The sequence below is a fragment of the Macaca nemestrina genome, chromosome 3 (genome assembly GCF_043159975.1).
Source record: "Macaca nemestrina isolate mMacNem1 chromosome 3, mMacNem.hap1, whole genome shotgun sequence".
NCBI lineage: Eukaryota > Metazoa > Chordata > Mammalia > Primates > Cercopithecidae > Macaca > Macaca nemestrina.
The window spans coordinates 93,982,435-94,010,186 of NC_092127.1; the positions used below are offsets into that span (position 1 = coordinate 93,982,435).

A 27,752-nucleotide genomic window follows, 5' to 3' on the forward strand; every position below is an offset into this window, starting at 1 on the left:
GTCACATATGACTTTTTCCCACAAACTACTTTCACATGTCTTTGAATGATGGTTCCATGTCATCTGGTCTCAGTGCTCTGCTCCAGCAGTGGCAAGTGGTACAGGTAGATTGAGAGAGAATGATTCTAGTTTTTAGTTTTTATTTTCATGATACCTAATGATTTTCCAGCCTGGAAGCCTTCCTCGCTTACCTCTGTTTTTCAGTGGAGGCAGTGTAGGGTGCAGGTCTTTATTACATTCGTTCCTTTCTGTGCAGCATTCAATTGATCTTCTTTGATGAGGAATGGGAGTGTCCTATAATTGAACCCAAACAGCTATTAGTGAGTTTTTTCTGAATTTCAAAGTCACATCATCTAAAACTTTAAAAATTTCACTATTTAGAGAACTAATTTAAAATTCTAATAATTTCACTCAAACACCTTAAATATGTTCTCTTCTATAAGCTAATTTATTTCAAGTTACCATGTATTATCTTACTGCAACTTCTGCATTTCAACAAAATTACTACTACATTTCTAATAACTAGTGTGCATTGTATAAACTGAGGAAGAAGGTTTGGATTAATGCAACAAGCTAAATTGGATTTTGAAGAAGATACTCTAATGGGACACTAAGAAAGTAGTTAACCGCAAAAATAAAAATAATATTTGATTTCAAAATGAAGGAAGAATTGGTCCAATGGAAAATTTCAGTTTTCTAAATTACAATCACGTGTCACTTAAAGACAGGGGTACGTTGTGAGAAATGTGTTATGAGGTGATTTTGTCACAGTGAGAAGATTACAGAGTACACTTGCACAAACCCAGATGGTACAGCCAACTACACACATAGGCTATAAGATGAAGCCTATTGTTTCTAGGGTAAAAATCCATACAGCATGTCACTGAACTTAATACTGTAGGCAATTAAGGCACAATAGTATCCATCTGTGTATCTAAACATAGAAAAGGTACAGTCAAAATATGGTGCTGTCATATTATGGGACCACCATCCACTGTCATCATACATACCACCTGTTGCTGATGTTTTTGTGCAGCACGTGACTATACTAAAAATGGGCTGGCCAAGAAAAAGAATGGTTTTATCTTGCTTGAAACTTGTTGGAAATCTAGCCAATGAAAGGTTACAGAATCAAGTTATCTTCCTTACCCGACACTGAAAATCTGAGCCTTCTAGTCCTAGGCATCCAGAAGTGACGACAGGCATCCCAGAGTCATCTTCTTCTATCATCGTGAAACAATATCCGTCTGTGCTGAAGATCAAACAGGCAAAGTGAGAAAGAGAATGTGTGTGTGAGAGTCGGTGTGTGTGTATATCTAGGGAAAAAGGAAATAAGTGATGTGTATCATTTGTTTTATTCCAACAAGGAGAACGTCAATGATTTGTTAAGACAATCCAAAAGCTTCCTTTTATGAAAATGGATTTAATAAAGATAAAAATATTTTGTAACATCTCCTCTGTCCAGAAACTTGTGAGAAAGAAGGATCTAACATTTCCGTATAACATACATCATTAATTACCATGAACAACCATAGATACCAATTACTGAACACTTATTTTGGTCCTCCACAGATACTACTTTTCCAGACAAATCCAGACAAACTCTGTGAGGAAGGTAGCACTACTGTTGCTTTCGATATGAGGACACTGAGGCTCAGAGGGCTTGAGTAACTTTCAAAGGTCTTACAGTTAGTGACAAGGAGTGCAAGGGTGTCAATCCAGGCAGGTGACTGTTTATCCTGTTCTACTTGTTCTGAGACAGTGAAATACACTTATTTCTTATTAAAGCACAAAAACTAAAGACAGGTAGGAGTTAGGATCAGCATAGCATAACTGAGATTCTTACATTTAGTACCTCTGCTTCTGGGATATCCTGTCATATGAAGAAATTAAGCTTTGTTGTAAGATGTATGGGCTTCATTTGGGGGTGGAGGAAAGATGGGCAACAGAAAGAAGGGATCTTGATAAGATAGTGGAAAGAAAATTTTAAATTCTGTATGGTTTTCCAGATTAAAAATAGTTTTCACTTATTCTACATCATTTAATCCTCTCAACAATAAGAAAAATAAAGTATTATTATGCCCATTTTACATTGAGGAAATTAAAATTATAAAAGGGTAGCAAACGTATACAAGGTCACAGAACCAACAGTTACAGAACTGGGCCTTGAATCAAGGGCCTCTCACTTCACCATGTGTTTTCTGCTATGCCCTTTAGGACTAAAATAAAAAACAAATCTGTTATATATAGAACTGTTTGTAAACAGACATTAATATCTTCACAAGTTTGTGAAGACTCTCAATATAACTCATATGCCAGCACTGAATGTTTTAAGAAATAAAGTGCTAAACTATATTTCCATCCTTTTCTCATACATACGCATGCTCAGCGTCCAAGACAGATATGGCAATGTAATCTTGAAAGGTCATGGGAATAAAGCTCTGAGAATGGTATTAGCCATGATTTGTGGGTTTGTCTATTCTGTCTTAGTGGTAGCAGCATGCTGCTATATGTTAGCCCTTCAGTTATTATCAACACCCTCAGAATTGTTTACTTGTTTTATAAGCCTCAAGTGATCCAAAATACTTCACTTAATAAGAGCCAGCACAACAAAATTCAAACATACTAATAATGAATGGCTAAAAAGGACCAATGATAAATCCTTCTCTTAGACCAAGGTCAAAAAGCATGAATATTGTTGTGGAAGAAAGATTGTCTCTGAACGGCCCATGCCTTGAACTCTTTGGGCCTTTTTAACCAGTTTACTGAAATTGCTATAAAAACGTAAAACATGTAAACACCGAATGAAATAATTAAAAATCTGTTCCTTAGAAATTTACTTTAAAAATATGAACAAGTAACACCTGTGACTTTTTTATTCTTTTCCGTCATATTTAGACTACATGTATAACTTATATTTCTCATCAAAATCAAAATTCAAAAATTATCAGAAATCACAGTCATTCTAATTTTATGATATCACGAAGGTATAGGGGCTAGAGAAGTATCCTAAATTAAATCTAAAGACTAATTTCTCCTTATCATGGGTTCTTCTTACTCAAAATATGAGTAAATAGAAATGTACTTTTAGACAACTTTTAAGAATCAAAAAAAAAAGGCAAAGAAAAAGCTGGTAAAGCTATTGTCAAGTTACTGCTACAATGTCCTAGGAAATATAAAGAAACATCAGAGAGAGTAAATTCAAGCTTTAAAAATACCCCTTGTCTACAAAGAGAGAGGAGCTAAACATATAAAGAGGGGAAAGGGAGGGAGACCCTGAGAAAATAGTCCATGTCTCATAAGCCATAAATTCACAAAGGAATCAAATATTTAGTTGGAAGACAAGAAAGGAGGTGAGAGAGCATTTCAATGGCATATTAGCTGCCACAAAGCAAATTAATTTCTATGCTTCCCACTGCCATTGCTCTCCAGCAAGGAACATCAACCGGAAACTAGCACTACAATTACAGAAGTTCAAGAATTACTTGAAAACTTTCAACCCTAAAGCAAGTACAAATGGAAACAAAGCTGTGTTCCCCAGTCAAAGCTAATCAATTTTGCCCACTCTAAGAGATGGCTACAGGCTGTCACAATTAACTCCTACCATTGGCCTATGTGAACATTCTGCTGCCTGGTTGCCATGTTCAAGCTTAGTTTTGTATATAGATTGTTACCCTCATTCCCAGAGTATTGAAAGTGATAAAAAGGTAAGATGAAGAATCACAAAGGAAATAAAAGTGGAAATAATTTTAAACAAAATTGAAAGTGAGATATATACATGAACATAGGATGAATCATGGAACTTTAGTAATGATTATGAATGAAATAAAACGACAATTGATGTAACATTTCAAAAATGCTGTCCCTGTGTTATAGACAAAGAAAAGTGATAGCAAAATGAAACAGTAGTTGAGTGCACAAGCTATTCAGTCATCAGTGCTAATTGCCTCTTGACATAATGTTAACTCATGAAAAAGCAAAGCACGGGAGAATTTAAAGACTGCATGAAGTCAAAGCAGTTATAATACAAGTCTTGTTTTTCTTGAAGAGGATTCAGGGAAAGAAGAAAAATAATATGATAAGGAAAGAAAAAGAAAACAGAAACAATTTTGTTCCAATTCTTGGATGATTATACAGGTTCCAGGCTCCTTAAGTTTTCCAAATATTCCAAAAGTAAAGGACAGTCTACAAGGAACATCTAGAAAAATCATGAGGCATTTAACTGCCTCAAGATATTTTCAGTGTGCCCAGGTGAACATACACTTGCAAGAAAGGTGTCTACCTGTTTTAAAGCTTCAAGGGACCAAGCAATACTCTTTTTAGGTAGATATGCATTCAGAGAATAGATGCATTTATTATGGTCAAGAATTTATTTCATTTATTATGGTTAAAATAGATTTATAACACAGTCTTCTGGAACCCAACTCATTCATTAGTTGTTGTAGAATGGTTAGAAACCAATTTTATAAGATGTCTAAAACTGCATTGACCGCATCTTTATTTAACATGAGTACAGTGTTTACAAGGGTTACCCAAACTTTGGTCTCTTTAATTCTACTCTTCCACTAAGATCTTATGTTTCTTTATTGTAAACCCCAGTGTTGTTCATATAGCCACCACAGTTGAGAAGAGACTCTTATATAACTTTTCCTCTAACAGTTTAGATCTTTATAAAGATTCATTTAACTGTAAAACAATTTTTTAAAGTATTAGTTAAAAAGAGTTTATCTGCTCTGTTCAATCAAGTGACAGGAAATTTGAAAGCATTATATTTATATGATGGGTATCTGCTCAGTTGCATCTGGCTGGAAAGATTAACAGTTTTTCTACAACAACTCTTACATTTCTTTTGAATTTCTTTTACATTTTAGTCAGAATTGATTTTTAAAGGTTAACTGATTTTAGGTCATCCGTAAACAAGTTCTTAAGAACACCTTGTCTTCTAAAATATCTATTTCACACTCAAGGGAACAAAGTCAGTTTTCAGTTTTTGTCACAGGTAAATGCAAAGATACACATGACTTTTAGAATTACCATTTAAATGGTGCAGCTTTTTAGTCCATTAACTAAAATAGCTGAAAGCTGCTCACAGCTTTGTTAACAGTGGTACGTTTTACACTTATCAAGCATACTATGACTCGAGCAGAGTTGGGTGCTGAGTATGCAAGGGTGCATTTTGAGGAACTCATAGTCTATGAAGGCCACCAATCCTGGAAAAGAGAAAAGTCATTCAACTTCCAGGAACAGGGAGACATCATAAGCTACCTAAGTGTTTTCTACCGATTGTGAAGTAATCGAAGAAGAATGCTGAGTAGTGGTAATTATCAAAGTAATACAATCCTACTTTTTTTCCCCTATCATCTTAGATGATGGATTCCCATAGCGGTGGAGGGAATATAGCATGAAATACATGTGGGTCTACTTTCCCCTTCCCTGGCTTTCCTTCTGAGGGGTCACAGTATTGGCAGAAGGTGAAGTTACAACATTAATGACAAAGTACCAATGTGAGAGATGCCCCTTTTATTTTATCCTCAAGATCATGTAACTATCAGATATCCTTCCCTGATACCCTTACCAAATGATTTAGCATTTTGTTTATTTTTTTCTATGAGGTGCATGATTTGTTGAAATTGTCTCAGTTTTTACATTCAACCAGCATTAGTATAATTTCACCCAATGCAGACCCTCACCACATCTCACCTCGATGGCTCTGAGGGCCTTCCTGCAGAACTTCCTCTCTCCTCTCCTGACTCCAACCCATTCCATACAGCAGGCCTGATAAATCTCACATTTTTTGTCTCTGCTCAAAAATCTTCAATAGTTCTCTCTGTATAACTTTAAAGTGCCCTGCACGATCACTTTCTATTAACTCCAACAACAAACTGGGACCATCTAACATTCTCACTGATGACTCACGAGAGGCACAAAAGGAGAGTTCTTCCTTATAAAAGCCTCCATAGGTGAATTTAAATTTCAGCCTCTAACAACTGAATTAGAAGTTCTCATGAAGAACCCACCATTCTCTTAGGTGCAATGGTTTGAAATCAACATCTTCTGCCGGAAAAAAATAATTATATAGATCAATATTTAAATGGCCTGGGCAACAGTGGAAAAAATAAAACCCTGGATGGTTTATAATGACATTCAGAATGCAAGGTAAAATGTGCAAACAAATTGGAACAATGCACACTTAAATCCTCTGAGACCTTAGGTCAGGAGCACCTGTTTGAAAACACACCACCACACTCAGCAAGAGGTTTAAAACCTGCGTTAACACACGCTTTGTTAAAAGGCTCAGAGCCCCTACGCTTTTCTTTCTTCCCCCTGAGACTCTTCAGGATATAGAGTTGGAGGCTTATCTAATTCCTCATTTAAGCAGTCTGGTGTCATTTGCACATCCTTTGCACAAACATTCCATTTGATTTATTATATCTGTAAACCCTGAAAACTCCCCAGCCAGGAGAATTCTTGGTAAGAAACCAGTAAGATAAGTAAAGAAGTATTAAAGATTGTCTTTGAAGAAAACAGTCAAAAGTAATTTTTTTAAATGCTTAACATTCGTGAGGAAGTGGAGGGACTTGAGAGAGGTGGTGAGATAGAGACAAATATGTGATTACAGACCACATCAAGTAAAACAAGGAATGATATGCAAAGCCAGATTCGATTATATAGAAAAAAAAATACATAAACAAGGCTGAGATAACACTTGCTAGGACAGGAAAATGAAACAGAACATTGGCATGTTGAAAGCCACATAAGAAGAGTTACTCAAGGAAACTACAGCACTCAAGGTATGCAGTGATGGTCTGTCATCCTAGGAGAAGAATCTGAAAATGGAACTGGATGGATTACAACGCAAAGTGACATATGGAAAGATATTTAGAAAACAGACGCTATCTCGAGGGAGACAGGACAATGGCTTTACCCCTTACTTTCAAATATAGATATGAAAAAGGCTCTATTACTGTATTCAGTCATGCTGTGTTTGTACTACATCCTTTAATGTGAATGTCATGATCAATGGAAATGGCATGGATTTTGGAAGCAGCTGTATCTGCACCTGACAGAGATCAAGCCAAGAATGACTTTGGCCTTGGTGAAGGCTGGTAGAGTAACTGATGGTACTGAAAAGTTTACAAGCCTCTAAAACCTTGCACATGTCCTCTAAATTAGCATGTGGAATTTCAGGTTCTCTTGTAAGTACAATTGATTCTTGCCTCCTTTTGGATTATTCTCTCCAGCTAGGTGGAAGTGATAATGAAGATGAAACTTACCACAACACTCAGTTTGACTAACATCTGGGTGGTACAAGGCCTCAGGCCAGAAAATTTGGACCAGCCCTTTTCTAAGGTCCACGTTAGAAAATACAGCCTTATCCTTTACACCGTTTTACCTGGAAGGGTAACACTTAGTGCAGTATCACTCAAGGTGTGTTTCCCTGCAGGTCAGCAAACTGCTTGCTACTGATCTGTGAAGGTGTGAATTTAAAAATGAAAACTTGTATAGCAATCTAAAGGAACAAATTTATGTCTGTTGAAGGTAAATAATAGGCAATAAAAATGGAGCGTATATTTTGCAAGTATTTTAAAAATTAATTTTTCTAAGAATTTGTTTTATATTATACTGTAGCAAATCATCAGTATACAATTTATTGTGGAGGGAAAATTACCTTTCACTAGAGATAGCTTGAGAAGTACCGATTTGGAGGTAGAGAGTAGAGTGTGCTTACAGGAATGGAAGTAGAAAGTCCTGAATTTATATAGGTCTTAGGACAAAGAAACAAATGTAGCCCCTGTGATTCACATATGACTGATCTTAGCTCACAGGAAGATTCAACTGGAATCAATACTTCATTAGGAAAATACATATGCCTTTTACTCAAGAGTGTATGTTTGCTTCTTTGAAAACCAATGCCAGAACTGGCTGCTGGCCAAGAATTCAGGACTTTGGAGTCCTGGCCACAATTTTTCTATCATATTATCATGACTATGGAAAATTACTTAACTTTTTAGAGCCTCGGAATTCTCACCTAGCAAACTAGACACTGCAAACTAGACACTGCTACATTCTTTATCAGATTGTTACAATGAATAAAGAAAGGTAAAAGTAAACATGCTAATATTCATAAAAAATTCAATAAATTTTAGTTTTCTGTTAACTTCTACAAAGTTAACCCACTGATGTTGACTGCAATGGTATATCTGTGTTCTTTCGAAGGGTTCCATTTTTACTGTTGCTGTTTTTCTTTCTGTTGTATTTTTGTTTACTTTTTCTTTGCTATCATAAATGAAAGGTTGATAACCATATAATACATAACCCATTTTGATCTGACTTCCATCTCTACTACATTAAATATCTCTAAACTGCAGTTATCAGTGTCAATAAATCTGATTGCCATGTTTCAGTTCTTATCCTACTCTAACAGATCCAACATAGCTGACCTTACTACCTCTCTAAGTAAACTTGGCTTCAGTGACACCAGACTCACTGCTTTATTGTGAATTCTTTAGTATCTTGCAGACATCCCCTTTACCTAAGCATTAAATGTTTCATGGTCAAGTCATACTGTGGTAGATGGTTCTATTAATAATCCCAGTTCTTCATACTTTACCATGGACATTGCTTCCCCTTGACTGTGACCTTGATTTTGTCACTTGATTTGAAAAATTCAAAGTCAGAGGACACAATATGAGCAGAAACTTTAAAAGATTACTCCTTCACACTCCTGAGAGAAACAATATGCCTTGAGTAGCTGCTGGTCCAAAATTAAAACAAGAAAAATGAAGAAATGTGCAGCAGGCTCAAACTCAAACTCAAAAAGCAGCAAGAAGTGAAGCTCACCCAATCCAAACAGACTGCAGCACAGATACAGCCCCCTTATAAACCCCGAATGAAAAATAAATGTCTTTAATTATAAGCCATTGTGGTTTTGAGGTTATCTGTTTCACAGCAAACAGTGACTAATGCTCTGTGCACTTGGACCTCTCTCCTCAACCTCTTCTCTGAGTCCCAGATCCATATCCAACTGCATACTGATACCTCTACTCAGATATATCAAAAACCTCAAATGTATCATGTCCAGATTGGAACTCGGTTCTTTTCATCTGTCCTCTTTCATTAAAAGTCTATCCCATGCATTTAAATCTACATCCGGGAACTTGTAAAGGCTCTCTGGTTGTCCTCCTAGATGATATCTAATTCATAATCACACAACTCTACCTTCTAAATATTTCTCAAACAGATCCCATTAACTCCTACACCAGCACCACCCTAGCTCAAGATCATTTTCTTGCACATAAATTGATTTTACCCAATCCACTGTTCAATTTCCCTGACCTAACTATTCTTGAATTCACTTCTGTCTCCTTCTAATATATCCAATATTCTGCAGCAAAGAAACAAATCAGATCATGTCTACCCACAGCCACTCCTGTGCAAAACTCCCTTCACTTGCTTCCCAACACCCTTAGGAATAAGATCACATTCTCAATATCGCCCACCAGGTCACAGTCACTATACGACCTGTCTCCAGGCACAGCTCCTACCACTGTACTCTACTGTTCCTATTCCCTGCTCCTACTCCCTGTACTCTAGAAAGAAACAGTTTCTTTTGAACATGCCGGGCTTCTTCCCACAACAGAATTTCCACTGCAGATACCCCTGACTGAATACTTTCTACCAAATCCACTTAGGATACCCAAATGGCTTATCAGGAAAATAGGACAAAATATTTGAAACCAGGTTATTTCTGGAAAATCCTGATCACCAGGACAATAGCTCAAATGACACACACAGATGTATTCTGAATACCACAGACTTAGACACAATAGTAAAATACCCCACACTACTTTGTTTCCTCCTGCTAATTTTCTTTCTTTCAAACATTTTTAAACTTTCCTGATACTTTTTCTATTTACTATAAAGAGGCAGTGTTTCCCTGGAAAAAACTGAGCTTTGGAATCATTTTACCTTGGCATAAAATTCAGTGGTCACAACTTTGTAGCACAAGGGTCAAACTACCAGACCTCTTCCAATCTGAAATTTCATTTGTCTAAAGGTGAGAATAAGTTGTTTTGCTGACTAAATGAGATATATATTTATGAATATACCCAGGTTTCCTCCCTGTGTTACTTAGTCAATATGTGTTTCTTGTGCTAAATATACTAGGTTCTTGGAAGACCCTGGTAAGCTTATACTTATATTAGATTTTGCTTCGTGGGAAACTTAAAAACTTTTTAAAAAAACTTCTCAGAAAGAAAAAAAAAAGCATTCGACCCAGCTTTGCATACCTTCTGGCTAATGAAGCCTGAAATGATTGCCCAAATATTCTACCTGGGCTCTAAACCTAGCAGTCCACCTTCCTATTTCAGTCCACACCCCCTCTTGAAGCTTAAGGTACACTCTGCTTCTCTGACATTTTAACTCTTGAGGGCCATGCTCTTCCGAATAGCTGACCCACTTCTCTCTTGGCACACATTGGCTTCGTTAGGCTATAGCTCTTTGTTCACTGTTGACCTTACCGTAAGGAGTAAATGTAGCTATAGTGATCAGAGGAATGGATGGAGCTGCATAAACGCATGTAAGGAAGAAAAAGGCCAAACAGTCGTTTCAAATGTCATAAAGTATCTATAAAAACATGATCACCGATTAAAGAGTATTTTCTAGAATTTGGAAAATGCCTTTCTTAGCAACTGGTGGAATCACATGAGCTCTACCACTGTACTGCTTCCCAGAGTCAGTTTATGAATTTTCCCAGCAGCTTAGGTGTTCTTTCTAAAATACAAACAACATCAGCATGATGAATGGTTGAAACAAACAAACAGACAGACAAAATCACATGCATATGATGGCCCCTGATGTTTAACTAATTGTGGCGACCAGGTCTTTTGAAAGAAAATCATTGGCATTTGCACCTTTACAAGGAGCCTGGGATCTGAGGTCTGTGTTCATGTGTATATGTGCTGTCTGGAGGGAGGAAAAAGAATCTTAGAACATTGTTTCAGGATGAAACACAATTCAGTATTTCTCTAAAACAAGCACAGCTCTAAGAGTTTATGACAGTGTTAGGCACTGCTCTCTAAAATGTGTTCTTTGAAACACTAGCCTACAGTTGCAGAGTTGAAAAAGCGTGGCTTTTTGTTAAAGCTAGCTTTCAATCATTAATATCACCAACCTGCAAATATTGTTGACCGAGTCTTCTGGACAATGGTGGTGGCATTTACAACGCAAGATCTTTGGACGGGGGGTGGGGGCTGTACTCTCACCATCCTCTTTCTTGGTGCCCACGTTTAATTTTCCTGCACTTCGCAAAAGCATGTTATCAAGGAAGTTTGCTGAAAGAAGAAATAGTAAGAGTTAGGCATCTGTGGGGTAGGCTACCCCAGTCTTCTGTTCAATGGAAAACATGATATTGCATTCTAAAATGAAATATTCAAGATACTTAAAGATTTAAACAGAAAAGCAGACATTTTGGTATTTTGATTAAAATCATGTCTTTTACCCCAGTATATGCCTCATACAGAATAAAGAAAGACCCATATCCTTTCAGGATGGTCTTTTATGTATTAAATTGTTAACAGCTATATTTAATTGAGTGCAAGGAACTCAACGAGACATTATATAGACAACCTCTACTATATCTGGCAATTCTACGGGTAAATACTATCATCCCCATTTTTCAGATGAGAAAATTGAGATTCAAAGTTTAAGAGATCTGCACACAGCCAATAGACTATGGAGCCACAGCATTTGAACTCAAATTGTTTAAGCTTTAAAACTGTCTTTCTACCATATCACAGAGTTTCTCTACTTTAGGTATACTGTGTACTTTTAAAATAAATTATTAGAAATATTTAATCTGTAAAATTGGGTAAGAAGATAAAAACTTAGTTAACATCAAGACATATTTCAAAAGATACATCTTCCCCATCAGCATGGGGAAATGCAAAGTGCCTACCTATTACTGTAGTGATGTTTCTACCATCTTTGATAGAAGGCACCTTGGTAGACATGATCTCTCAGAAAGAGATGTTCTGGGTTCAACATTAGGCTTTACTATTTACTAAGTTAGCTGTCCTTAGATAACTTTATAAATAATCTTGTGACTCATTTTCTTATCCTTAAAATGGAGATAATTATAGACACCAAACCTCATGTCAACAGCTTAGAATGTTTGTTACATAGAAGAGGACATGCATTCATTAATATCTATTTTGTTTCAGGCATTGTAGTAAGAGCTCTTATATATGCCATGTAACTGCATAAATTGTCACCGTGAGCAATTTTCAATTTAAAATCTCTCTCATAACACATTTAGCTTATCTATAGTGAAATCCAAGATCAACAAAAATATTTTAAAATTGCTGGGTTAAAAAAACTGAAATTCTAGGTCAGAAGTACAAGATATGCCACACATTTTTTATAGTTTTCAACCAAAAATGAATGTCTGCAGGTAATGGTTCCATCAGAGAATTAGAAGTTTATTTTTTTAAATCTGTGATAATTTTTCCTGACCTTCTGCATGTTAAACTAATTATTCAAATTCTTACAGAAAAAAAAAGTTGAAAAAGCAATAAAATATGTTGTCAATATATCAGAATTTCCTAAGATTAACTCTAATATTTCATTGAATTATTCAGATTTATACAAGATGTGCATCTAACTTTCTCAAACAGTTTCCTGTAAATTTTGTTCAGAAAAAAAAAAATGTTGATTGCAGTGGGCACCTGTGGCATAGGAGAAGATTGTCATATACAGAATCCCACCCCGAGCCACAGCGATTTTGGTTCTGCAGGTCACAGGCGAGCCAGGAAATGTGCATATTCAACAAGATCTCATATAATTGTGAAAAAAATTACTTGTAGACTCCACTTAGAAAAACCCACCAGATTAAGCAAATATGTATTCCAACCACACAATTACTTCCAATACATGTTATTATTTCTATATAATAGTGTGCTCATCCTTAGGTTAAATTTCCAAATAAAGTGAAGTTAAATAGTTCACGTCACTGCCTTATCTTGAAAGCCATTTGTTCCAAGGTTGTCCACATGAGAGTGTAGCACCGCTTGGTACCCCAGAGTAGTGTGTGTAGGTGTACCTATATCTCACCTTCTCGTGGTAAGCTCCTTCTTTTTAAATCTGGTTCTCAATGTTACTGCCTTTAGGACCTGAGTCACCTCAGCAGACCAAGTAATAAAAATAGAGTATTTAAAACTTATTACTTCCTGCTTTCTTTCACACCAGACCCTTTATTTTTGATGCTTTAAAACACAATAAAAATTCATTTATGATGCAAATGTCTACTAGCAAATAGGTATTGGGCGCCCTCCCATTTTCCAGGCACAGCCTGTGTAACTAGGATGAATTAAACATACACAGAACTTACCAGTTGGTGGGAAAAGCTGTTAAATGGAACACTGACACCAAATGGTCTAAAGTAGAAAAGAAAACATCCTCATGTGATTGGAAGTAAGATGCTATTTTCTAAGAAACATTTTAAGAGAAAATTCATGATTTTGTCACATTGTGAATTTATTTTAAAGAGCGGTATAAAATTTGGCTAGAAGAAGGTTCTTTGCAATATTGCTTATAACAACCCATATTTACAACAGTAGGGGATTAGGTATATTTGTAAAATGGGATTCCTATATATCCATTAAAATGCTGATGTAGAAATATATTTACTGACAAGAAAGAATGTTATAGCATAATTTTTTGTTTTACTTACAGGGTATTCTAGTTATCAAATCCCACTCTCATAAGAGAAAAAGGGGCTAAGAAAATGAACCTACACTATGAAATCAAGGGAGAAGACACTAACAATAAAAGCCTGAAAAGTAGAAAGACAAGCAGTCACTTGTCTACAGAATCAAAATTGCTGTGGCTCGGGGTGGGATTCTGCATAAGACAATCTTCTCATATGCCACAGGTACCCACTGCAATCAACAATTTTTTTTTGGACAAAATTTACAGGAAACTGTTTGAGAAAGTCAGATGCACATCTTGTATGAATTTTGAATAATCTAATGAAATAACAGAGTTAATAATTAGAGAGGAAACTCTGATATATTGAATTGATAACAAATCTACAAAAGCTGATTCTTAAGCCAAATGTGGGGAAAAGCTAAGAAGCAAAGCTTTACCGCTTAACCCCAAAAAGCTCCAGAAATGGTATCATAAAGTACTTCTAAAAGTAATTCTAAAAGGGGGAAGGGGATATTAAAACAGAAGGAGGCTGAAAATATATTTATAAGTACAGTAATTAGAACTTCAGATATCCTTTCCTGTTCCCTACAGGCTAGCAGTATTTCTTTCCTACCCCTGCAGGAGACAAGAAGGGTAAAAGTAATACACGTATCACTGAGATGCCTTCTTTATTTTTCCATTTTACCATCGAAGCCAAGGACTGTAGGACAACAAGCACAGAAGAGGACAGGAGTACCATCTTACTGCCAACTTTCAGTGAACATTCACACTGGATGGTGCCTCCTCCAGTTCACCTCCCCACATGGCTTCCAGAACTCAATGCAGCCTGGTATGCGCCTTCTTTACTGGGTAATTCGACCAGGTCAAGAACAAAGAGCATAAAGATAGTGATACTGTGAGTTTCTCAGTGAAACAGCCCTGCAATGTTATCCTACGTGAGGCCCACTGGTGACAACAGAACTTCCAGTCACTTCTTCTGTGATCCATTCTCATACACATGGGCCACTAATTCAGGGTAAACAGATATTTGAAAAAACCTCAAACATCAAAGACTGAGAATAAAACAAACACTACTTGGAAGAAGTAGATTATATTAAAGAAAATAAAGACTTTAAAAATTATTATTAATACCCTCATCTTACAAAAATATATTACATCATGAAACAAGAACACATTGCTCTAAAAAGAGAATAACAAGTAAAGAACTTTAAAAATATAATTGCATAAATGAAAATCCCAGCAGGTGAATTGAAAGATAAAGATTAGGAAATCTCCTACAACACAGTACAAAATACAAGGATGGAAAAGTTAAGTAACTTAGAGCATGAATCCAGATTCAACATCTGAACAATATTAGCTCTAGAAAGAAAGACTTGAGAAACCAGAGGGAAGAAAATCATCAAATAATCACGCACGGTTTTCATAATGAAAACTCATGAGTTTCTAATTTGAAAGAACCCATATAGCACCTGAGAACAGATCCACGCCATGTCACTGTAAAATCCTGTAACACTGGAGACAAAGAGACACCCTAATGTTTTTTATAAAGAGAGAAAAAGTGAGGGAGAGAAAGAGAAAAGAGATAAAAAATAAGTATGGCATTGAACTTTGTTCAGAAAACCTAGAAACTAGAATAAAATAGAACAATGCCTTCAAAAGTCTGAGGGAAAATTTTTCCGTATCAGAAATAAATACCTGGGCAAATTAAGAGTGAGGGTAGGGGAAAAAAAGCATTTTAATATTTTCAGTCTCAAAAATTTACCTTCCATGTATCCTTCTCAGAAAGTTATTGGAGGAGATATTCCATCCAAAGTATAAACAAGAAAAATATCTTGGATATTTCATCCAAGGTATAAACAAGAAAAAAGATGGAATAGGTACCTGCTAATGGTAGGTCCTTCCCAAGAGAAGATGAAGCTTACCTCCAAGATAATGGTAAATGTGGCTAATAAGATGAGACATTGCCTAGGACTTCAGGAGCAAGCAGGTCTCACTGAAGGCAGGTCAAAAAATGTTAGAAGAGAGAACTCTTAAGATGTAGAAATTAATAAGATGACTTATATATTTTAAATTACACTGGGAGTCTGGAAACGCATTTGTAATGAGCACAGGGGACTAAGGAACCAAATATTTAAACCAAATATTTACAGATGGGAGACTGGAATATGTACATATGTAGTGGAAGCAGGGATGGGAAAAAAGAACTAAATCCTCATCTTTGATAGTGGAAAGTCAAAGGTAATGCCTACAATTGAATAATAAAGAAGCAGTAGTACAGTATTTATTTAGAGATATAGAAGAAAATGCCAAAACAATGAAAAGAGGCACAGGTGTAGTTGCGACAGGGAAAGGAGAACTTGGGAGGATTTTTAAAAAAAAATAAATAAATCTCTTTATGTAAAAACAAACCTACTGTAGTGTGTGTGTGTGTGTGTGTGTGTGTGTGTTTGAAACAGAGAGAGATGTAGAGAAGGATTTATATCGCCATATAGGTACTGAAGAAATGCATGAAAATCCTGCATCTTTTAGAAAAATGTGATTATCTCTGTCAGGGAATACTGAATTTTGCATTATGAAATTTTCACAATCTACTTTCAAAGGGGCCATAATTCCTCTTTCTACATTCCTGTTTCTACATCTGCATGGATCTATGGAGTAGCAAATTAGGACAGATAATAGTTAGAGCTATTTAAATGCATTTACAAATTCCTTGTCCACTCAATCTAAGGAAGTATTAGTCACATATCCTGATGTGGAATAAAGCACATCAGTGAACAATGAGGAACTGGACATCAAAAGAGAATCCAGCCAAGAAGGAGCTTCTCTAGCTAAGCTTCGTGACAGGATTGCGCTCGGGACCAACGACTATGGCTTGGTAGTTAACACTAACTCCACTGATGTCTCACCATGTTTTCATGTGTTATGTTTACATGTGTGCTTAAATTGTTGGGAAATCTACAATCTACACAAGTCACAATATTACCAATCACCTGATAACTTTAAAATAATTGATGGCCGGGCGTGGTGGCTCATGCCTGTAATCCCAGCGCTTTGGGAGGCCGAGGCGGGCAGATCATGAGGTCAGGGGATCGAGACCATCCTAGCTAACACGGTGATACCCTGTCTCTACTAAAAATATAAAAAATTAGCCAGGTGTGGTGGTGGGCACCTGTAGACCCAGCTACTCAGTCTGAGGTAGGAGAATGGCGTGAAACTGGGAGGCGGAGCTTGCAGTGAGCCAAGATTGCTCCACTGCACTCCAGCCTGGGCGACAGAACGAGACTCCGTCTCAAAAATAAATAAACAAACAATTGATAATGTGTAGCTTAACAGATATAAGGCAAGGCGGAAGAGAAGCAGCAGCAGAATGAACCTGGTGAGACTCACCTTAAACGCTAAGAAAACTATGAGAAAGAAAGATGGTAAGATCTTCTTCACGTGTACTCCACGTTTGAGAAAAGGGCCAATGAGAAACTGGACTGTTTTATCTAACTTTATAATTATGCAAAGGTATTTATAAAAGGATTACTTTAATATCTAGTCATACTGAAGTTGTACAAAATCCAGTCTCACAGATACAAGCCAGGCATTTTGGATCATAAACAAAAGAGAATATATCAGCTATGACATGAAAAAGACAATTACATGCATATATAGAAATAATTATTTTATGAAAACATGAATTTGTCTGATAATTATGATGCTGAAATAATAAATAGAAGAAAAGACAAATGGCAGGTATTCATAATAAATGTAAACATCAAGATGATTAACAAACATCCAGTGGATTAGCAATAATGAAGATATATCCCAAATATCAGATATCTGACTAAAATAACATATAAGAATATATCTTCTCACATTTTATTATATTAGTATCCTTCCATTGGAAGCAGGAAAAAGGCAGCCATCAAAAGAGATAAAAGTTTGATTTAGTTGACTCATATAAATATTTATTAATTAAATCCTCATTTTACTTGATTTTGTGTTAGTTTTATAAAAAATGATAATCCTTGAAAACAACCGGAAGGTATCTAACCATTAAAAAAATTAAATGTAATTTAGTACATTTTATTTACTAAATCAATAGAGTAAAATCTACAAAAAGTTTTTCACCAAAGAAAGTCAGGCTGGGCGCGATGGCTCACACCTGTAATCCCAGCACTTGAGGTTGAGATGGGCGGATCACGTCGTCAAGAGATGGAGACCATCCTGGCCAACATGGTGAAACACTGTTTCTACTAAAAATACAAAAATTAGCTGGGCGTGATTGGCACGTGCCTGTAGTCCCAGCTACTTGGGAGGCTGAGGCAGGAGAATCGCTTGAACCCAGGAAGTGGAGGTTGCAGTGAGCCAAGATCACGCCACTGGACTCCAGCCTGGCAACAGATCGAGACTCTGTCTCAAAAAAAGAAAAACGAAAGTCAAATAGTGAATAGTTTCTAGTTAATTGTAGAGCAAATGTCAACAAAGTTGATTATTTCTTCCCAACTGCATTTTAAATAATTATAGGTTTGCAATAAATATTTTAAAACAGAATCATGAATAAACCTGAGAGAAAATATAAAGAAAAAAACTGAGAAAAATTATCCTTTCAGGAAATTTCTCAGGAATAAATACTATATCAAGTAAGTCACTCATTAAGAGTCCATTCCATTTTGCTATTTCTTTTTTTCTTTTATTCCTTCATCCATCCCTCCCTCCCCTCTCTTCTCTTCTTCCCTCTTTCTCTCTTTAATAACTGATCTTTAAAACAGTATAAATCCAGACACTACACATGTGTAGTTCACTTAGTTTGTTATGTATAGTTTATATATATATAGTTATATACATACATATATAGTTATATAGTTATAGTTTAGTTTACTAACTAAATTATCATAATAATAAAAAGTAAGGCTTTTGGAAGCCACTCTAAAATTGCTTCTCATTTTTCAGAGGATCGCTGGATTTTTGGCATGCAAATAAACCAAAGAATGATTTTCATAGGATGTTTGACTGTGTGTTACTGAACCATGACTAAATTATATTCCTTATGATTCTTATAAGGAATAATAGAAAAATAGAATATTAAGAATATTTCTTTAGAAATAGGTTTATAGATTTTTCAGGCAAATTAATCAAATTTCATGAAATTACCTAATGATCAGAATGCAACATTGTGACTTCCATTCAATTACAAGGATTAAAAAGAAAGTTATTTTTCTTGAATATCCTGAATATCTTTTCTGGAAAATATGTTGCAGTTATATACATGTTTTCAGCTATGTACATGTTTTCTATGGAATCTCTTGTAGTAGGAAATAGAGTTATAATTTCTTTAAAGTATTTAATTGAAAACAGTGGACAATAATGAGTTGGAAGCCTCATATAAACATTATAAAATAACTTGTTCTTTAATGTATACACTTAATCAGTTCATTATTTTAAAAATATCTCTATATTATTTTATATTATTATATACTCCTATACATGATTTTTACAGAAAATGCAGAACAAAAGTAAAATGTAAAAAAATTTCATACTATTACATATCATGGGTACAATGTTACAAAAATTACATTTTACCTTCAAAATCAATCCATTAAATCCTAAAGTATGTTTTAACCATGTTTAGTTTTTTTTCAGTAACATTCTTACCAGTTCAAAAATATCATAAATAAAACATTTTTAATTTGTGATATAAAGGACTGTTTTATGTTATAAACAGTCAAAAGGGTATCAAAATCCACTGTCACATTTAAACACATAGAGAAAAATCTGTATGAACAACAGAGGTAATTCAGTAATATTAAATTCAATATGTAATGCACTTAGAAATGGATATGAGTCTTTAAAATTCATTAAAAAGTGACATATAATCATTTTGTGTCACACAAGGTCTACTAATAATTTATCGTCTTTTATCTTTTTCATTTTTAAACTCTTTGAATATCACAAAACTTAACAAAATGTTGATTCTCATCACTGTTCTTCACCCTCTACACCAGAGGGCAGGCAGGGGCAAGAAGAGAAATTGAAATTCATATTACAGAAGTTTGCACTTTAAACGTCCAGGGTAAAGAGGTTAGTGGAAGAAAAACTTGAAAGTACTAAACTGGCTAGCAACAACTTTGGGAATGACCCATCCTATAGCTATTTGTACTGTTATGATAACAAATAATGCAAATCAACGCCCATTTTCTTTCTTAACCAAAACTAGTTTAAATACTCACAGTTTTTTTTTTAAGAGTCTATTTCACACAGGAATAAAACTCTGATTACAACTTTAAAACAACATTAATTTTTTAAATAACTTTTTGTGATATCAGATAGTTTAATCACTAATTTTTAACACTTAAACCTTGAATCATTTAACTCAATTCATTGTCTAAATTTTTCAACTCTAAAGGCCCGACTTTCATTTTCATCACCTAACCATTTTTCCTTATACTAAAGTACTTTCAAATAAATCATTTTCTATGCTCTTTGCAGCAAAAATTTAGGAAAAAGTTTTACATATATATATACATACACACACACACTAAATAAAAAGTTGGGACATATACCTAAACTTTTCTGTAAAGTAACAAAATATAAATACAATTTTTATTAAAAAATACCAGAGCAAAATCATATGTAGGGAAAGAACAGATTTTCTAATATTAACTGTGATGTTACCTACACAGTAATCTTTTTCCTTCAACAGACAGAAATCAGGTAAGAGACAGGTAAGGGAAGATGCTGGTGCTAAATTTCTGGACATGCTGTGCAGGGGTGAAATGTCAGATGACAAAGCAGTATCACGTATGGTCACTGAGCAGTGGAGGCAGACTTGATGACAACGTAGGGTAAAAGAGGCAAGTAGGTTCAAACTCCGGCCTAGCTACTTTTATGGGCTTAGCAAGTGACTTAACATTCCTTATAGAAGATGTGGAGAGTAGCAGCACTCACTGGTTGGAGTAGAGGAGAAATCCACATAAAGCATCAACTATGGTTCTTTGCATATAGTAAGAGTCAATAATAATAAATTGTTGTTTTATGTGCTGCTGACTCTTACTATTATTCCATTTTCCTTTTCTCTACTCCTTTATCTCCTGTTTCTATTTGTCTTCCTTTCCTTTTCTTCCCTATTATCTTTTCCCCTTCCTGGCTCTCCTCTTCCTCTTCAATTCCTCTTTCTTTTGCTTCATTTTACTGCCTTTTACTTTTCCTTCCTTTCTAGATTAATCACGGTGAACAAACAGTCTATAAAAATATAAGGTTTTCAGCTTAAGAAACACACTGAAAGTTTGTTCAAGGATGACCAAAATTTCTTATTTTCTTTCATCTCTTGGTGCATTGATTCATTTAGCAAATAATCATTAAATCCATTTACGTAACACAATGACCCAGAGTACTTGACGGTGTCCTCAATAAAATAACAATCTTGCTTGTAAGACAAATCAGCCACACGTAGAACACTGTGAGACAAATCAACTACATATGGAGAGCCGAAATACAGTACAGGAAAACAATAAAAGAGATGTCACAATGCCACGTAATTGCCAAATGTAAGTACTAGACAGGAGTGTGTAAGAGGGAAGATTACTTTGTGTGGCAGTAATCAACCAGTATCTTTTAGAGAAACCATAACCACCAGAACCAGGGATATTGCCAGTTTTTCATTTCAGCCACTCATGGTCAACACTGAGTAGGTTAAGAGAAACACTAATTTTAAATATGAGAGAAGTGCTGGCTCTTTCTAGAAACCAGGGCTTCATAAAATATTTGTGGGTGTTTCTATTCACTGGCAATTGTTTCTCTTTTCACCATACTGACACATCGACATCACCACATCCACTCAGGTTATGATTGATAATCATGTTTTCAATATTTTCACATCAGTAAAACCCTGCCAAGAGACCTAAAAACATCTGAATAAAAAGTAAAAGCTTCAATCACTCAAACATTTTATTTTATATGATACCAGACTATGACATAAAAAAATCATGAGAAGAGTAAATATGACATACAAGTCAACAGACAACACAAACATTTATATTCATTTGTTTTCCAGGTAATTGATATAGAAGTATAAACCTCAGCAAGAACAGTAACTATGGTAGTAACAAAAATTCTTTGGACATCACAATTATGCTCTTTAAATTTAAAACAATAGCTAGCCTTTCCCTTAGTTTTACTCTGCTTCTGAATATAGAGAAACTCAATCAAATTGTTTATATAAATTAAAAACCCTTGAAAAATCTCTAAAACACAAGTTGTTTGTAAGTATTTTTAATAAAAGCAACAACGTAAGAACAAAATTAACTTGACAAGCAAGTAACCATGATTTGAAAAATATGCAACATCAAACTGAAGCCATTGTCATAAAATAGCATAATCTCAGCTGATAGAATGATTAAAAATAAAAAATGCCTTTGTATTTTAAAATATTTAGTGTGTCAATTCAGGTCCACATTGTTACAAAAGAAACTGAACCGTGGTCTCTTTGACAATAATGTCAAAGAGTCAACCAGAACTTGGCAGATTTCCAAGCCAGAAGCTATGGTTTTATTCAGCAGAGTTTCTATGAATGCTCTGCTTCACCGAGTTCTGAAGCTAATCAAAGTAGATGTTAAACTTGCCTCCACACCAAAACTTACTCTGCAGCTTTGAAAAGCACTCCCAAGACAGCCTAGTGTATAAAACTATTTTATAGATTCATATATGTAAAGAAGGGAAGTGACAATGAAGCCAGACAAACCAGAAACCAAATCACCGTGTTTGTGCTATTCTTTTTCCCCAAAGAAAAAACCTGGAAAGCATTTAGAACCTGTCTGCTTCTAATCTTTACTGTATCCTCTAATAGGATAACTGTTAAAGGTAACCTTAGTTATTACTGACAAAAATATTCAAATATATCGCTAGTTCAAATGTTTAAATACTTGAGGTATAAAATATAGGATATATATTTTAAGCTAAACATTATTATCGACTATTATCACCATCAATGAGTTTAAAGGTCTAACTCTGGTGAAACAATATGGAATAATGATCACCAGCAATAAAATGAATAAGAATGCAATGTAAACATGAGAAAGCCATCATAGTTTTAAGAGAACAAACTGGAAACCAAAGAAAACTGTTTAAAATCTGCAGTGCCATCCATGTGCTTTTACACTTATCTATTGTGCAACACAGAAAAATTTTCTAAGATAGATACCAAAAATGATACGAATTACTAAAACATACTTGCCTCACTTCTCCAAATGTATACTTTATCATGCTAAAACAATTTATATCCTTCTTGGTCAAAAATAAATATCTTAGTAACTATACTTTTGAAACATTCATTTGATCTAACATCTAAATCATTACATTTATACTTTAAAGAATCATTTTGCATTTTTTAAAACTCATATTTGCAAGAAAAACCTAGACCTTTATAATCTATGAATTTAGAATTGTATAGTTGATACATTAATAGTAAAAGAATTCACAACATCAAAAACTATAAAAAATTAAACCACAAGACCTTTATACAACCACAACACTTGATTTTAACCTGGACAGTGTTGAAAATGTGTAGGGGCAAACACACACTCACTCCAACACACATAACACAAAAGTTAATAAAGAACATCATTAATTTAAAAGTAACCTAAATTATACACTACCAGAAGAGTTCGGTTAAATTATATTTTCTTGCCATGTAATTTTTTTAGACAAAATTTTTGATCCCCTTGAATTAGTCTATTTCACCATCTATGCCAAGAAAGGCTAAGTTCTAACATCTTTTATTGTGCCAGAATTGGCTTTACTCATCTTGCTTACATTTTTTGGAGGGAAAAGAAAAACAGTCTCCGTGAGATATAAAGCTTCTCCCACTACTCACTTTTGATTTCTGTACGCTTGATATATCGTTGCCAGGCTCCCTGGGATGAGAGACATGAGGAGGAGGCACAGAATTGCTAGGGGTTTCCACTAAAAAGCCCAGCACCGTAGGCAGCACTAATCCTGCACCTGTGATGTGTTATTCAGCAGTTAAGAAATGCAGCCCAGACTGTGGTTGCCTAATACAGCTCAGCTGTTTTTCTCAGTGCTCCCTTTGATTATAAGCTGGCAAGAGAGATTATTCCGGTCAAGCAATGAGCTATGTTCAGGACCCATGGCATATGACAGTGGAAAGGTAAAAAAGAAAAGAAACCTAGGAGTCAAAAACAAACAAACAAAAAAAAAGTAGAAAGAAAGAAAAGAAAAAGGAAAAAGAATGAAAAAAAGGTCACTGACCACAGTGTGTTATGTAACATTTCCAGATGGTTAAAAGCTACCTCTGAGTCTATGCAAGGCAGAAAAATATCTAGAATTCATCATTTAAATATCTAGAAATCTATTTTTATAATATCTTTTGACAATCAGAATGTTATTTCAATATGCAATGTCTTAAGTTTATCTTAAGAGAATCTCAATTTCATAAATCAATCAACTACACAAACATTTAGAAATCTGTCATTAAGGAGATTTACCTTTACTAAATGTTAAATTCCTTTTAAAATTTGGAAAATTTCAAAATGTTTGGAAAACTGAAGACCAAATGAATGCCATTATTTCTATCTTTTTATTAAATCTATCATATCATTTGACTTGATACATTAAAAATTTTGATATAAAATTTATAGTTGAGACACAGCTATCCTATTCATCATATATGGTTAAAACAGAATGAAATATTTATTAGAGCCACCTTAAAGCTGCTAACAAGTCCAAATTGATTTAAGAAATATTTATCATACACAAATATTAAGAAATATTTACCATACACAAATATTTCAAAGTGCTGTAAGCACTTTGGGCTCAAAGAGTTGAAGAAGAAATGGCCACTATGTTCATGAACCTCAAAATCTATTTGGAGAGTGTGGCATAAAAGTTGTCAATTTTGTTGTTGTTCTTTTGTCATAAAAGGCCTGCTGATTATTCACTCACACCAAAAGTTTCACTCTATTTCCTTTTATACTATAGATAAACATGAAATCATGTGTCCTCGAAGCTAGTATCTGTGCCACTTTAAACAAATAACCTAAAATCTTATCCAAAAAACAGACACCCTTGCCTAACAGCAGATGGTCAAAAACAAACCAAAAAAGTTCCTTTACAAAAAGAGCTGAAACGAAGAAAGCACATCAATTCAAAATGTAAATATAATTTTTACAAAATGTAACTATAATTTAAATATATATATTAAAGAACATGTTAAACATTTTAAGTTATTTTTGTTATTGCTGTTTATATGCTAATTCCCTACTAGTCAAAAAGTATATTAAAAATTTTGTTAGAAAAAAATATGCATAGGATATGTATTAAAATAAATAGGGTCAAAAAAAATTCCTCTGTACATAAGAACATTTCTCTCAACAGAATTTGACAAATCTTATAGTTTTCCCTTGTATTCAAACACTTGTGTTAGAATACTGCATATCAATTTCCAAGTAACACCCTGAGGCCGACTGAAAGAAGAATGGTATTCAGGAAGTGTGCTGTAAGATGTTTTACTAGCATTCCCCTAACTCTTCCATTAGTCTATATCCAAGTAAAATAAGACAGTTGAACTGCAACCTGGATATGTGTAAGACTAGAGTTCATAGAGTTTTGATAATTTATGATAAATCTTTTTTCTTGAAATTATACTTAATAGGCTGAAATACTGAACCACCATCTACTTTGCTTTGATTTGCAGGAATAAGACTGCCAAAGGACAATCTTGTTGAATTCTGGGCAGAAACACTGAGGAGAGATTTGAATTGAAACTATGTTATTATAATAATTGTGTTATCTTCAATCTGGGCATGGCACACAGAGGAACATTCTGGCCTGATGCTGCTCAAGCTGTCCCTCTTTGGATAAACAAATGGCTTCAGTTTTCAAAACATTCTCCTAAAGCACTTTTATATTCTTATTTTTTAAATTGTATAACACCCAGTACACCTCAGTGGTCCCAGTCTTTAAAAGCCTTGTTAATTTTACCTTTAAATTTTCTTTCTTTATATTCTTTTATCGAATTCACATCTTCTCATTTGTGCCAGTAATGTTCTCACCCATAAATTCTACTCTAAGGTCAAAATGTTTCCTTTCTCCTTTTTTAAATAACTGTCAATATGGGCTCTCACAATAAACAAATCACCACCAAAAAAAGAACAACAAAAAGCCTGTATCTGGGATACTATGTGAGAAACAATTACCATTCACAAACCCTATCTTCAGATATTTCTGTATTTTAAGCCACACCAACATTAGGTAGATGTATTTGTGTGTGTTATGTTTTTCCACTTTGAAATATTTTTAAGAAATTGAATATATTATCTTAAATTTCAGTATCAGAGCGAATTAAAAAATAAATACATTGTATTTAAATGACCAAAGTGACGCCAAACAATCATAATACTAATATGGGGGCGAAGGATCATGGCTATCTTAATGGCCACTTCAGTCAAAATTTTCCACATTCTAAAAGAACAAAGGAGAGCAAACAAAATATTTTACCAAAATGTATTCATTGGTACTTCAGTTATGAAAACTATTCCCTGTATTTACCTACAGAATCCTCTATCTTCTATGTAAAAACCCAGCAAATAATTAAAGGTTGGCAAAACTTGTCAGTTTTAACTCTCATGGTCAAGTCTGTTGATCTTCCCTAGGGGTCTCATAGTTGTTTGTTGTTGTTTTTTTTTTTCTCTAAAGAAAAAGCATAATGACCTTTCAAAATGAATAGGCCTGATTTATGATAAACAATTAGTTAACAATTGAAGTTTTTTAGTTTCTTTCTTTCTTGGGAAACAAACAATACTCACTTTTATTATTAAGCCCATAATAACTATTTGGTAGTAATACAAATACTTCCTAGTAGCTGCCATTCTCTAGCAGCGAGTCAAACAGCCTCAACAGAAAAGTATTAAAATTGTGCTATTACAAAATAGCAGATAATCTGGAATAAAACAAATCCCTCTAGGATCACTACATCCTAAAAGTTCTTTGCCCCAGCCTTAGAACACGGCACTTTTGAGCATGCATGCTAAAATCATGAAAATGACATATTTCTCTTCTCATTTCACACCAATAAAGGAGGAAAAAAGCCTTGTCCAATAGGCACCATCAAAACAATCTACCCACCCCCAACTATGCAAGGCTCCTGCCTCTGTGGAGTTCAGTGGCTCCTCACTAGCAGGAAAGTATAAGCAGAGAGACCATTAGTTATGACATGGAGACTCCAGCTGATAATGCTGACTCACTTCAGGAGCTATTACACTATAAACAGTGTGCTGAAAGCCATTTATCTGCATTTTAGGATAAACAGCAGAAAAGTCTCAATTAAACAGATTGCAAGAAATAAGCTGCTGATGTCAAACCATGTGAAGCTTATTTTTGAAAAGAAAAATCTGTGAATGCAATAAAAATCAATGTGGGACATCAGGGATGTTAAAACAGAAAATTCAACATTTTTATAATTATAAACATAACATCTTTTATATCATTTTATAAGATCAGCTTGATTATCAAAGTTATTGCACACTGCTTTGAAGTTCAAAGTAAATTTACTGAAACTTGACATTCTCTTAAGAAACAGCATTTATGGTACTACTGGCACTGAGCCAATGTATGCTATCAAGGAAAGCTTTATCTATCACTATGTAAAAGGTGAAGTTCAATTAGGTGAGTTTTATCACTTCTTTTCCTACACACAAACTATCAGGAGAGATCATTTCTTTTTATTTATTTATTTATTTATTTATTTGAGACAGAGTCTCGCTCTGTCGCCCAGGTTAGAGTGCAGTGACACAATCACAGCTAACTACAGCCTCAATCTCCCGTGCTTATGTGATCCTCCCACCTCAGTTTCCCTAAGTAGCTGGGACTACAGGCATGCACTACCAAACCTGGCTAAGTTTTCTATTTTTCGTAGAGATAGCATTTCGCCATGTTGCCCAGGCTGGTCTTGAACTCCTGGACTCAAGCAATTCACCTGCCTTGGCCTCCCAAAGTTCAGGGATTACGGGTGTGAGCCACTGCACCCCCCGGCCGAGAGATAATTT

At 34.8% G+C, this 27,752-nt stretch overlaps 1 protein-coding gene across 12 annotated transcripts in view; it reads right to left on the minus strand.

The window, feature by feature from the left end:
• LOC105464217 (bone morphogenetic protein receptor type 1B) overlaps window positions 1-27,752 on the minus strand; it is a 393,013-nt gene that overhangs the window by 37,967 nt on the left and 327,294 nt on the right. For 7 of the 12 annotated variants that reach the window (XM_071093297.1, XM_071093292.1, XM_071093298.1 and 4 more), the window contains 3 exons: window positions 11,174-11,333; window positions 1,150-1,252; window positions 192-294 (listed from right to left, as the gene is read on the minus strand). In XM_071093297.1, coding sequence (XP_070949398.1) covers window positions 192-294; window positions 1,150-1,252; window positions 11,174-11,316 — 349 coding nt within the window. In that variant the 5' untranslated portion in view covers window positions 11,317-11,333. Of the gene's footprint in view, window positions 1-191; window positions 295-1,149; window positions 1,253-11,173; window positions 11,334-13,387; window positions 13,434-23,563; window positions 24,019-27,752 lie in introns of those variants that run through there. The other 5 variants (XM_071093294.1, XM_071093295.1, XM_011711884.3 and 2 more) reach the window with 2 other exon arrangements.